General features: G+C 40.2%; 1 protein-coding gene across 1 annotated transcript; it reads right to left on the reverse strand.

Moving 5' to 3' along the window:
• Window positions 1–86: 86 nt before the first annotated feature.
• LOC125377844 (L-lactate transporter-like) lies at window positions 87–13734 on the reverse strand. Its single transcript, XM_048391887.1, has 11 exons — window positions 13397–13734; window positions 10719–10908; window positions 10414–10540; window positions 8927–9066; window positions 8284–8407; window positions 7781–7911; window positions 4713–4830; window positions 4457–4579; window positions 2844–3053; window positions 2225–2324; window positions 87–1801 (listed from the first exon to the last, which is right to left on the reverse strand). The coding sequence occupies exons 1-11, from the start codon at window positions 13620–13622 to the stop codon at window positions 1746–1748; spliced, it is 1545 nt and encodes a 514-aa protein (XP_048247844.1). The 5' UTR covers window positions 13623–13734; the 3' UTR covers window positions 87–1745.
• Window positions 13735–14096: the final 362 nt, after the last annotated feature.

Here is a 14096-nt window from a genome sequence, read left to right on the forward strand (position 1 = left end):
CTGGTCCAAACTCGATTACTGACAAAATCGCCATCATATTGCCGAGTGCAGCGTTAAACAACAAACAAACAACAAACATGATGAAATGATATATCAGGTATTTATGTTTTAATTGCTATTTAATATTTTTGTAGCTACAATGAAATCCCGTTATAGTTTTTGAACATTCAACGTAATAGTTTTGCTGAATGACACCTCAGTATGTTATGTGGTTTATAAGCCGGCTCCATTGTGAACAAAATGTCATCTTCAGTTGTTGAACCATAGCGTTAATCACTGTTTGATTGTCCACTGCTCTCAGTGGTGTTTTCTGTACTGTACACGTTTTCTTACTGATACCCAAGGGGATTCTAAAGAACAATCCTTGTAACCTGTTTTGTTTTCTTTCCTACCATGACGCACCGAAGACCCAATTTTTCCCTTAGCCGGATACAATGTGTAAAGTCCATATTTGGTGCCCCCTTGGGAACCCATGGAAGATAAGAATGTGTCCTCAGCACCCCATTGCTGGTCGTAAAAGACGACCGAATTGGGCAACCTGTTTAGAATCGAAACTGTGATACTCTAGTTATTATACTGTCCATCGCTGACAGGTTTTATTCCGTATAAATATTTATTATGTCTAAGTTCTCGTCACGATATGGCTGAAATATTGCCAATGTGACGTAAAATTCTAACTCACTCACTCACCATATTTGGTGTCCTCCGCCGTGCTATTGCTGGAATATTGCTACAATGCGGCGTCAAACCTTACACACTCGCAAAGTCACTTCTACCATGAAACCGTCGTATATAGGAAATTACTAAGGGTATAAACTACACGTACGTATGAAAACATCTTTCATGTGTAAGCGTGATCTAAACTTCTCACACATCATTCAAATCTAGCTTCAAAGTCACTGTTTAAATTGAAATACATGGCACTGTTTACATATGCATATATATTGTTGTGTTAATGGATGTACACCCAGCTAGTTTTGTTTTCTTTCCTACCATGACACGCCAAAGTCCCGGATCGTTCCCAGCTGCATTGGTACAATGTGTGAAGTCCACATTTGGTGTCCCCCGCTGTGATATTGCTGGAATATTGCTGAAAAGTGGTGTAAAACCACACTCACTCACTCACTCCTAGCAATAAAACAGTCGTATGTAGATAATTACTAAAAGTATGAATTACACATCCGTACGATTACATCTGTTACGTGTATCTAAACTGCTCATACATCGTTCAAATCAAGGTTCAAAGTCACTATTTATATAGGTATACATGCCTCACTTTATACATATTATTGTCTATAGACACATATGAAACTGTCCACATATGCATGAATATTTTTGTGTTTGATCGGAGAGAGATGTACACCCTGCTGGTCACAGATGCAATGTATATCGTTGTGTTTGATCGTATAGAGATTTACACCCAGCTGGTCACAGATGCTATGTATATCGTTGTGTTTGATCGTATAGAGATGTACACCCAGCTGGTCACAGATGCAATGTATATCGTTGTGTTTGATCGTATAGAGATGTACACCCAGCTGGTCACAGATGCAATGTATATCGTTGTGTTTGATCGTATAGAGATGTACACCCAGCTGGTCAAAGATGCAATGTATATCGTTGTGTTTGATCGTATAGAGATGTACACCCAGCTGGTCACAGATGCAATGTATATCGTTGTGTTTGATAGTATAGAGATGTACACCCAGCTGGTCACAGATGCAACAGTGGAAGTCTCATTCCCTTCAGAAATCATCCCCTGATGATGTTTTCGTTTTCAGGAAAAATATAACGATAAAACCTGAAAAGAAAAGGGGCTCAGGTTACGTGTCAGATACGAAGGATCTTTCTGTCTGATTAGTAGGCAATAGTTTGCAGTGTAAAAACTTTTGACTGTTTGATTGGCATTCCACAAGTTGCTGACTAAAGAAAACAACTTAATGCATAACAACTTCTGGTATATTGTATATAGCGAGGTTTACGATGTAGATTCTCACAACCCTATCAAACCAGAATGACTACACAAACCAAGCTAGCTTGGTAACGGTGTAAGAATCAACATTGAAAAGTCGATATATGCTATACACCAGAGGTTGTAAGATGTTCGAGATGGACAGCAGTTTGAGACAAGTTAAAATGAATTAAACATCGGGGAGTAAACTTTAATGTATAATGCTTTTACAGGTCATAATTTCGTATACATGGGGTTTTATTGATGTCTTACCGGCCGCGGTGAATCCAGTTGACAGAAAGAACAAGCCATGCCAGCCAATGGAATCTTTGAGGATTTGCCCAAGGAAGGCACTTGTGGCTCCAGTTATGATCTGATGAGACAGCAAGTCAAATAGTTGACATATTGGTCATCTAAGCACAACTAGAAGTATCAGATCCTGAGATCAACGTCAGATATATTACCACAGGGTAAGCAAGAGGGGTGTTTCACATTTTCACTGATGTGTGGAACCGAATTCGGGTTTACACTGTACAGCTTCAGCTTAAACCGTCGTTTAAAGAAGTGATAGTGTAGACTCTCAGTGCCAGCATAAATGTGCATCTATACAATTAATCCTTTAATCTCATACAAAGTAACAAAATAAATACTAATGTAACATGCATGTTGTATGACTTAGTATGACTTACTGGTGTTAGAAGCACCAACGTATGATTAAGGCTTTAAGTGTGACTAAAGGTTGCAGTCAGCAATGGTAGAGTGTTTATAATCAGAGACAGACAATTTACTCCTTTAGGCAGCTTGATTTGTCAGGTCACGTTTACCCGCATCTCACTGCAAGCATGGGGAACTGTGGATATATTTTGTCAACGAATCTATCATATTGCCTTACCTGGGATGTGAAAAGAAGTCCAAAGTTGACACCGACATACGTGTTCCCATACATCCTGGCAATGGCAGGTGGCATGATGGAGAAGATTCCGGAGAAAGCAAAAAAGATGAGGCACACCCAGATGAAGAACATCACCCTCCCAGCATACTCACACCCCAGAAACGAGGCTATGAGGCAGGCGAAGGCAATATATATACATCGGGCTGCAATCTGGTAATAAAAAACAGCACATGAAAAAGCCATGTATAACCGATCATATATCATAATGGAAATTAACAAAGGATAATGATAAAGGAAGACTTAAGGTCATGTCATTCAAAACAAAGCCAAATAAACAGTACAGGCGGTGTCTCCCTAGTTTGGATTCCTAAGAAATATTGTCATTTGTAAGTCTCACTTTTAAGCCGAAGCTCACACAAAAGGTGCAGTTCTCTTCTAGATTCTGCTAAGAAGTAGCACTCATTTTATATTCCCTTTTATAATTTTCACACCTCTTATTTGTTTTCCGATATCAAATATATTTTAATTGATTCCAGATTCACATTCTAATTATTTGATTTCCTGTTACCTTTCCTCTAATTTGCTCGAGATAATAAGATAATTAGATAAATAGCCTACTCATCAAAATCGATTATTTAAGATTACATACCTTTTCCTTGACTGACACTAAATAAAGCAGGTTATATAGAGGTTATCACGCAAGTGTGTTTGGGGATGGTAAATATCCTGCATTAGCAACAAACATTGTATTTAGCGAGCCTTGGCGATATCATATAATGTCATTCTTCAATTCTGTGCTTGAAAATCGCTTCCCCTCACTCACAAGCATTACCTAAACATTGCGAGTTTTCCTGGAATGCGCTCATTAATATTTATTACGTCACAGGGTAAGAGATGTGTCAGTCGGACAGTGACAGTAGCCAATATAGTTCCAATATAGCCAATATCTTATACATGTCGAAGCAACATATATTGTTTTTACTTGCCTTTCGCGGCAATCCATCGGTCTGTCCGCTAGAGTAACTGCCCTTTGTCAAAGGGAAGCTACTCTAACCCTAGTCTATGAGACGTCACGGCCACGTTCAGACTGTTGACAGTCGGTCTGTCCTGTCATAACGTTAAGCGCAGCCAGACGTACACACAGCGACAAAACGAAACAAGGTAACAATTCAAACATATTTCGGCCAAATCCAACTATTTTAATTTGTGGAAAAGATTTCAAGCACAGATATTGCTACTCATCCCGCTTGGCTGGGCCAGGTGCCCTCGCAAAATTGTTTTGAAATTTATATCTCCAAAGTTGCCAAAACTTATAAAATGCCTTAGCTACGTCACAGTTACACACTGATTTTCAGTATATTAGACTGTTCTTTTGATAATGATAGAATTATCCCAGGGCCTTTAGTTTATCCAGATTCCCGATGGTTAATTCTGACTCGATCGCCGAATGACAAGGGCGACGCCATGTTTGTTTATAAACACTGAAAGTAGTCCCTACGTGACCTTTGATATTTGCATCTCTATCCGCATATGACCCCAACGGATATCGTTTTTATCTGTTGGCTTTATCCTGCCGACCAACCTACCCATTATATGAAAAGAAGTGGTATTACCTTAAAGGAGAACCGATCCATGATATATCCCCAGAATATGCTGCCCCCAGCATTGAAGACTGATGACACAGACCCAACAATGGCCAGAAAGTGGTCATCATCAATGAATGTCTGTCCGTAATTCTGTATGAACATAAAAAGCGAAATTAAAGATTTTATCATTTTGAATAATGTGACAATGGATGGCTAAAACATCAGAATTATCAACAATTCAAGGCCGATGATTTTATAAACATTTGTTATGTAATAAATATACCTTATATTGTGATGAAACAAACACAATCCCTTCTCCCCCAAAGAGAAATATCAGCCACAGGAGGTAGAAGTTCTTGGACTTGAGGACCTTCTGTGGTGGAACATCTTCAGCAGCAGCACTGTTCAGGAATAGTGAGTGAGTTAAAATATAACATCAGGTCGTCATCAGACAAATAAATGTGTGCAAACGTGTACAATGCTATTCTATCATGAAGAGTCTCCACGTTAATCAAATCACGCCCTCACTCCATAATTGGTACATATAAGCGATTGAGGGAAGAGCGAGGGTGGTGGGGTCTATTGTCTGACACGATTCTTCTTCTTCTGAAAAGATCTTTTGATTATTTTAATAAACATTTAATTATTACAGCTATTGTTGTGAAGCCGATGATACCGCTATAGCATATTTGCATCGACAAACAGACCCATTGTCATACATGAAAGGCCTGTAAAGTTTACAGGTAATAACATCTGTATGCATTGAGATTTTATCTGGGACATGGGCCGTGAAATGGCTGTTTTTCACACGGTCGACCCAGACACAACTGCCGCGGTTGAATAAGTACAAAGTTATGCCATATAGTAGATCAAACCACAATGGATTACATGTGTCACTTGTTTGTACTTGAACGCTACAGTATAAACCAGGTCGCGATGTAGTGGATCAAAACACATTGAGTTACAGGTGTCACTTGTTTGTACTGGAACGCTACAGTATAAACCAGGTCTCCATGTAGTAGATCAAAACACATTGAGTTACAGGTGTCACCTGTTTATACTTGAACGCTACAGTATAAACCAGGTCTCCATGTAGTAGATCAAAACACATTGAGTTACAGGTGTTACTTGTTTATACTTGAACGCTACAGTATAAACCAGGTCGCAATGTAGAATATCAAAACACATTGAGTTACCGGTGTAACTTGTTTGTACTTGAACGCTACAGTATAAACCAGGTCTCCATGTAGTAGATCAAAACACATTGAGTTACAGGTGTTACTTGTTTGTACTGGAACGCTACAGTATAAACCAGGTCGCAATGTAGAATATCAAAACACATTGAGTTACAGGTGTTACTTGTTTGTAATTGAACGCTACAGTATAAACCAGGTCTCCATGTAGTAGATCAAAACACATTGAGTTACAGGTGTTACTTGTTTGTACTGGAACGCTACAGTATAAACCAGGTCGCAATGTAGAATATCAAAACACATTGAGTTACAGGTGTTACTTGTTTGTAATTGAACGCTACAGTATAAACCAGGTCGCAATGTAGAATATCAAAACACATTGAGTTACAGGTGTTACTTGTTTGTACTGGAACGCTACAGTATAAACCAGGTCGCAATGTGGAATATCAAAACACATTGAGTTACAGGTGTAACTTGTTTGTACTTGAACGCTACAGTATAAACCAGGTCGCAATGTAGAATATCAAAACACATTGAGTTACAGGTGTTACTTGTTTGTACTGGGACGCTACAGTATAAACCAGGTCTCCATGTAGTAGATCAAAACACAGTGAGTTACATGTGTCACTTGTTTGTACTGGGACGCTACAGTATAAACCAGGTCTCCATGTAGTAGATCAAAACACAGTGAGTTACAGGTGTCACTTGTTTGTACTTAGACGCTACAGTATAAACCAGGTCTCCATGTAGTAGATAAAAACAGTGAGTTACAGGTGTCACCTGTTTATACTTGAACGCTACAGCATAAACCAGGTCTCCATGTAGTAGATAAAAACACATTGAGTTACAGGTGTCACCTGTTTATACTTGAACGCTATAGTATAAACCAGGTCGCGATGTAGTAGATCAAAACACATTGAGTTACAGGTGTAACTTGTTTATACTTGAACGCTACAGTATAAACCAGGTCTCCATGTAGTGGATCAAAACACATTGAGTTACAGGTGTCATCTGTTTAAACTTGAACGCTACAGTATAAACCAGGTCTCCATGTAGTAGATCAAAACACATTGAGTTACAGGTGTCACTTGTTTATACTTGAACGCTACAGTATAAACCAGGTCTCCATGTAGTAGATAAAAACACATTGAGTTACAGGTGTCACTTGTTTGTACTTGAACGCCTATGCAATGGAGATACGTTTGAAGTAAGTCTTCACATGCATAAAGATAGGTTAATATATACCAAGGGACGACAGGTAGAAGGATTACGATCAAAGCGTGTCAGTGTTTATGGTGGCTCTAAATTGTCAATGTAATGCATTATGTGGTGAATATATTTTCACGACGTTTGAAGGCTACATTCATGGTAGCAAGATAACATAAACAGTGTTAGGTCTCAGTGACATGTGTTTCTTCTTATCAGCCAGGACAACAGGGTATACAATAGGGTCGACATGTAGTGCAGCTAGATGGAATGTGTTCATTGCACTGGGGTTTCGTGACCTATTACTCATTGCATAATATGTACCAGAAAAGGCAATGCATTATGCATGTTTATTCTGTTTGCAAAAAAACATATGTGCTATTCATATACAATACCCACTGTAAATAAAGTACCCCGGGATAAACATCAGCTGCAGAATGTTAGGGTCGACATACAAATGTATTTACATCCTACATACACGCATTCACCGTTTTAAATGAAGAAATGAATGACACCCCAAACTGTACAAGAAGATGCTTATCCATCGGGATATTGGAACATGTTCCTATAAACTTATTTCAAGAAACGTGTGATGTATGTGATGGAAAATAAATATAAAATATCAAGGCCAGAGAATAACCAGTCTCGATTATCCGCCGAAACAGATTGCATTGAGCGTAAAAGGCAAAGTAGCAGTGAAAAATATATGAAAGGATCACTGAGTGAGTGAGTGACTTGGGTTTAACACCGCTTTTGACAGTATTACAGTCATATTACAGCAGCTTAATATGGGAGGAAAGCCCGAAGTGATGCAGGTCTCAGACGATGAAACAATTTTAGAAACATAATTTACCAAATTTGGTTGAAGTTAAAAATGGTATTTTAATTTTGAATTACGTCTGTTGAGTACAAGTTCAGCGATTCTGTTGCTTATAGGTAAAGAATAACTCACTCTATGTCTTTTGTTTGAACGGCTGCAGCTTCAGGAGAAGCTGACTTCGTCATCTCCATGTCACCAGAGAATCCTTCGTTAATGTTACTCATTTCATCAACAGTCTTGTAGCTTGTTACCCCGACCTCATCCTGAAAAAATAGATGATGTCATTTGTCATTCAACAGTCGTTTTATCTAAATATTTCACAATTAAAAGGATTGTGATTTTTTGTTTGTTTGTTGTTTAACGCCGCACTGAGCAATTTTTCACTCTAAAGTCAGCGAGCCTGATACAATAACACCCCCTAAATATTCCAGCGATATCTGGGCGGGGAACACGAGGAAAGGTCTTCACACATTGTACCTGCGTGGGGAATCGAACGAGCCTTCGGCGTGACGAGCGAACGCTTCCACCACTAGGCTACCCCACCGCCCCACCGTGTCACATGAACTGAAGATGATCTCCCAAAGAGAACTCATGTACCGTTGTTAATGCTGATGTAATATTTCTCTGTGTGGTACCTGGCTGTCCTCGGGCGGGTCAACCAACATCAGACAGGAAAACAGCTGTACCACCGCGTATGTTCCCCCGAGCACCAGGAAGCAGTGGGGGACACGGTCCAACACCACGTCCTGAGAGAAGTAACTGAAGATGCAGAAGGTACACGCTGTAAGAAGGCCATATCAGTGTTGCAAACATTGCCTCTATGTCTATAGGTAAAACATTTGTGAGAGTCATATGCCCACCATGGCTACGTTTTTAAAAAGGTGAACTATATAGGGTAAGTTGGGGGTTGGTCAGGCACATGATCCAGTATGTTATTGATAAACATTGAGGGAAATCTCAATCTTTTAAATATCCAACCTTAAAAGCAAACAACAATCTCCTAATGATGTTCGGCACTTTGTAATAATATTAATTATACTACTACTACTACTACTACTACTACTACTACTGCTGCTGCTGCTGCTGCTGCTGCTGCTGCTGGTACGACTTCTACTATTACTACTACTGCTGCTGTGGTGGTCGGGTAGCCTAGTGGTTAAAAGCGGCGTAAAACCATACTCACCCACTCACTACTGCTGCTGCTACTACTACTATTGCTACTTCTTATAATAATTATTAAGACAGACAGACTGTAGCTATCAACACATGTTTTCTTACTTCTCTCCATCGTTGTTGTCATCAGGGCTGTAGTTTTCTGGGTTGACATAGGCAGTGATAACCTGGTTAAACACCAGAGCGCCAGCTCCAAACCCTGCTATGATGGAACCACTCACAAGCCCCCTCCAGTCCGGCAGCCACTGAGAACATAATTCATCCAGGTGGGGTGGAATGGGTTTAACTTAACTTAATGCTCTCATGTTTATTTCATGCACATGCAGGCAGGGTAACAACAAGTCCCATCTTTTGACGTATTTTAATATAACACTGCCAGGGGGTCAAACCACTGACATTCAGCTCCCCTAAAAGAGCTAAAGATGATGCGCTTTGGCCATTGGCCACCGGGGTCCCACGTATAACAAGCTGTCTAGGGAAGATATTCAGTGCTGGGGGATGGTTGAGTGCTTCTTACAGTATTCATGTTTCATCATGTTGGAATGAATGCGAGAAAATTATTTCAATTACCATAATAAATCTCCGTTGTACGATTCCGACTGTATCATAAGCATGTTTTAATGAAATACAGTCCCCCTGATGATAATACCAGGTGTTTTTGAACATGTGAGCATATCCTGAACAGTGGCACACGTCACAAACACATATAAAGGCAAGTCAATTGTTAACCTAAGAAAATACGGGAACATACAACTGTATAGTACAAGTCAACATAGGGAATTGCAAAAAGCATCATTGTGTACACTGATGCGTCAGATTTGGAAATGTCCTCAAAATGTAATTTTTTTTAAAACTTTACCGAAGCCTTGAATGTTGGCACTCGTATGACACTCTTTGAACACTTCGTAGGCAAAACGTTAGCCCCCGATTTTTGCCCAGACCTCGAAATGTAGACACCAAAGGCTGGAGCTGCTGGAATATTGCTCAACATGAAGGGAAAGCAGACTCTGGGAAAGTTAAGTCATCACTCATGTCATACAGTCCCGTGTGTATATACTTTCTTGTCCTGATGAATCTTTATACAACGATCTACGTATGAAATAGATTAGACGGTTTCACAGGTCTCTTATTTCCCAGTTCAAAAGAGAAGGCCTTTAGTGACATTTGTTGAAGCCTACGAGCACGGACAAGAAGCTGTATTATGAGGTCGGAGATAAAACACGTGTTCCACAGCTCAAACTGACAATAACATGTGTACAAGGCATATTTTCGGTCATTCGTGACCAACTCGTGGTATTCCGGGACAAGCTCCTTGCAGGTAACGGAAAGGGGCGAGTGGTGACGAATGATTTTCGGTGAACGGGTAACACACGGACAGGTCGCGTTTACGGATGGTGAGAAGCGGTCCGCAACACAATATTTTAAGATAGAAACACTTGTCTTCAATAATGTAGTTTGATCATACAGTATTTGATTTGGTGCGTAAAATATCATTGCACGTTTATCAAATCAAATATATGGATGAATACAAGACGGTACATTTTGCGATGCGTCATTGAAATAGTGAAATATTCATATAGTATTTGACCAACCTTCATGGCGCAGCCCAATGGTATAGGATATGCTATTCCTGTCCCCATACCAAACATCACGCCGTACGTAAAGACTGTAGCTATGTACGAATTCTGGATCGCGAAGTAGGACAGCATTACGCCAAGACTGCATGGATGAACAAGAGGACACATAATCATATAAATACATATTAATATTTTCACTAAGTCAAACTATTCAATGTTAAACTAAAGGTTAAATGATCGGTTGTATGTCTTATGCAGCTACAATGTATTTATACGTAATAACACTTCACATTAGTTTACAGTTCCGTGAATCTACTGACCTCATGATCCATGATCCTATGAGAGTCGTTATTCTTGGTCCAAGCTTCCTCTCAAGTAGCCCTCCTCCAAACATTGTGATTCCTTGACCAATCATCATACACGCCTGTACCCATATCCCATCTACATAGCGGAGATCACTGGGGGAGGACCGTCTCCGTATGTACGATATTATATATGGGCTGAAGTTGCCTGGAATTGGAAATACATATTCAGTTAAATAGTAGTTCAATGTAGTTAACAAATGTTCCCTAATTCAACGATATATTCCACATGTGGAGCTTTATGGAACAGATCGCGTCCTGGTCTGTATTTGAGAGTTTGCGGTTAATGTATTTGTGTTCTGTGTTATAACATTGTTTAAGCGTATATGGAATGTGGGGAGTTATATGACAAACATAACTTTGGTATAACAGAGAGATCGTAAAGGATCGAGAAGGAATGGAAGAATCGGAGTGCCATGTACTACAATAATGACAGGTGTTACATGGGTGAACAGACTCTATACTACCAACTTGTTCCGTGCATGTCGCATGTACAACAATTATGACACCAGGTGTTACATGGGTGAACAGACTCTATACTACCAACTTGTTCCGTGCATGTCGCATGTACAACAATTATGACACCAGGTGTTACATGGGTGAACAGACTCTATACTACCAACTTGTTCCGTGCATGTCGCATGTACAACAATTATGACACCAGGTGTTACATGGGTGAACAGACTCTATACTACCAACTTGTTCCGTGCATGTCGCATGTACAACAATTAGGACACCAGGTGTTACATGGGTGAACAGACTCTATACTACCAACTTGTTCCGTGCATGTCGCATGTACAACAATTATGACACCAGGTGTTACATGGGTGAACAGACTCTATACTACCAACTTGTTCCGTGCATGTCGCATGTACAACAATTATGACACCAGGTGTTACATGGGTGAACAGACTCTATACTACCAACTTGTTCCGTGCATGTCGCATGTACAACAATTATGACACCAGGTGTTACATGGGTCAACAGACTCTATACTACCAACTTGTTTCGTGCATGTCGCATGTACAACAATTATGACACCAGGTGTTACATGGGTGAACAGACTCTATACTACCAACTTGTTCCGTGCATGTCGCATGTACAACAATTATGACACCAGGTGTTACATGGGTGAACAGACTCTATACTACCAACTTGTTCCGTGCATGTCGCATGTACAACAATTATGACACCAGGTGTTACATGGGTGAACAGACTCTATACTACCAACTTGTTCCGTGCATGTCGCATGTACAACAATTATGACACCAGGTGTTACATGGGTCAACAAACTCTATACTACCAACTTGTTCCGTGCATGTCGCATGTACAACAATTATGACACCAGGTGTTACATGGGTGAACAGACTCTATACTACCAACTTGTTCCGTGCATGTCGCATGTACAACAATTATGACACCAGGTGTTACATGGGTCAACATACTCTATACTACCAACTTGTTCCGTGCATGTCGCATGTACAACAATTATGACACCAGGTGTTACATGGGTGAACAGACTCTATACTACCAACTTGTTCCGTGCATGTCGCATGTACAACAATTATGACACCAGGTGTTACATGGGTCAACAGACTCTATACTACCAACTTGTTTCGTGCATGTCCCATGTACAACAATTATGACACCAGGTGTTACATGGGTCAACAGACTCTATACTACCAACTTGTTCCGTGCATGTCGCATGTACAACAATTATGACACCAGGTGTTACATGGGTGAACAGACTCTGTACTACCAACTTGTTCCGTGCATGTCGCATGTACAACAATTATGACACCAGGTGTTACATGGGTGAACAGACTCTATACTACCAACTTGTTCCGTGCATGTCGCATGTACAACAATTATGACACCAGGTGTTACATAGGTGAACAGACTCTACACTACCAACTTGTTCCGTGCATGTCGCATGTACAACAATTATGACACCAGGTGTTACATGGGTGAACAGACTCTATACTACCAACTTGTTCCGTGCATTATGTAAATACAACAGTAGTGACACCAGGTATTACATGGGTCAACAGATTCTACACTACCAACTTGTTCCGTTCGTGTCGTATATACAACAGTGAAAACACTAGGTGTTACATGGGTCAAACGATTCTACACTACCAACTTGTTCCGTTCGTGTCGTATATACAACAGTGAAAACACTAGGTGTTACATGGGTCAAAAGATTCTACACTACCAACTTGTTCCGTTCGTGTCGTATATTCAACAGTGAAAATACCAGGTGTAACATGAGTGAACAGACTATACTACCAACTTTTTCCGTGCGTATCGTATATACAACAGTGATAACACCAGGTGTTGCAAGGGTGAACAAACTCTAAACTACCAACTTGTTCCGTGCGTGCGATGGATGTGTATCCCCGAATAAGTGACAATTATGTCAGCTACATGCACACGCCTGGGCCATACATCATACTCCTTGCAAAGTAACACATGTTACCTGACGGGTTTGACACTGATCTCACGACGGATTGCAAGGCATGCACGCATGTACATCTAGGTCACGGGCATTGATAACTAAAGTTATGACATTCGCAATAACAAATACAGCAACACGTGTATTTTTGTTCATAAAAGAATATTATCTTTATACTCACCGTATGAATAAAGTGTGCCGAGTGTGAGATGTATTAAACATCCTGCGACAATAATAACACACCCTCGAAGGTTACACTGTCTTCTCCGAACTATTGCGCCGGGAATGTTGGTTGGCTTTACAAATACGCCCTGGTTGTCTCCTCCCGCGTTCGCACTGTTATGTTCTTGCACGTGCATCGTGTTGTCCTCACTGACGTCCGTGTCGTTTTCTTTAATCATCTGCATGTCAGTATGGTTTATATTTTCATGTAGGACTTCCTTCTTCAACCACCGAGAGTCTATCTTACCTGCTGGCAACAGAGCAAAAATAACGTTGTTTACACTCAGCCCCGCAACACACCGGCCAGCTAGCGGAATAGGATTTAATTTGACATACATAGTGTGTTTTTAATATGTAAGTGGCGTGGTTAAAGCTTTGGCTCGTCACGCTGAAGACCGGGTTCGATTCCCCTCATGGGTACAATGTGTGAAGCCCATTTTCTGGTGTCCCCCGCCGTGATATTGCTGGAATATTGCTAAAAGTGGGATAAAACCAAACTCACACACCACAATTAACCCGTATTAACATTAACGCATATTTATGTAATCCTTATTGAATGTTAATGTACCTGATGTACCTGATATTTGCATCAAAGACTATTTGGATCTGTTTTTATCACTGAATTTTACGTTACATTTATATGAAATATAAAATATGAA

The sequence above is a fragment of the Haliotis rufescens genome, unplaced genomic scaffold (assembly GCF_023055435.1).
Source record: "Haliotis rufescens isolate VD_foot unplaced genomic scaffold, xgHalRufe1.0.p SCAF_101, whole genome shotgun sequence".
In the NCBI taxonomy this organism is placed as follows: Eukaryota; Metazoa; Mollusca; class Gastropoda; order Lepetellida; family Haliotidae; genus Haliotis; species Haliotis rufescens.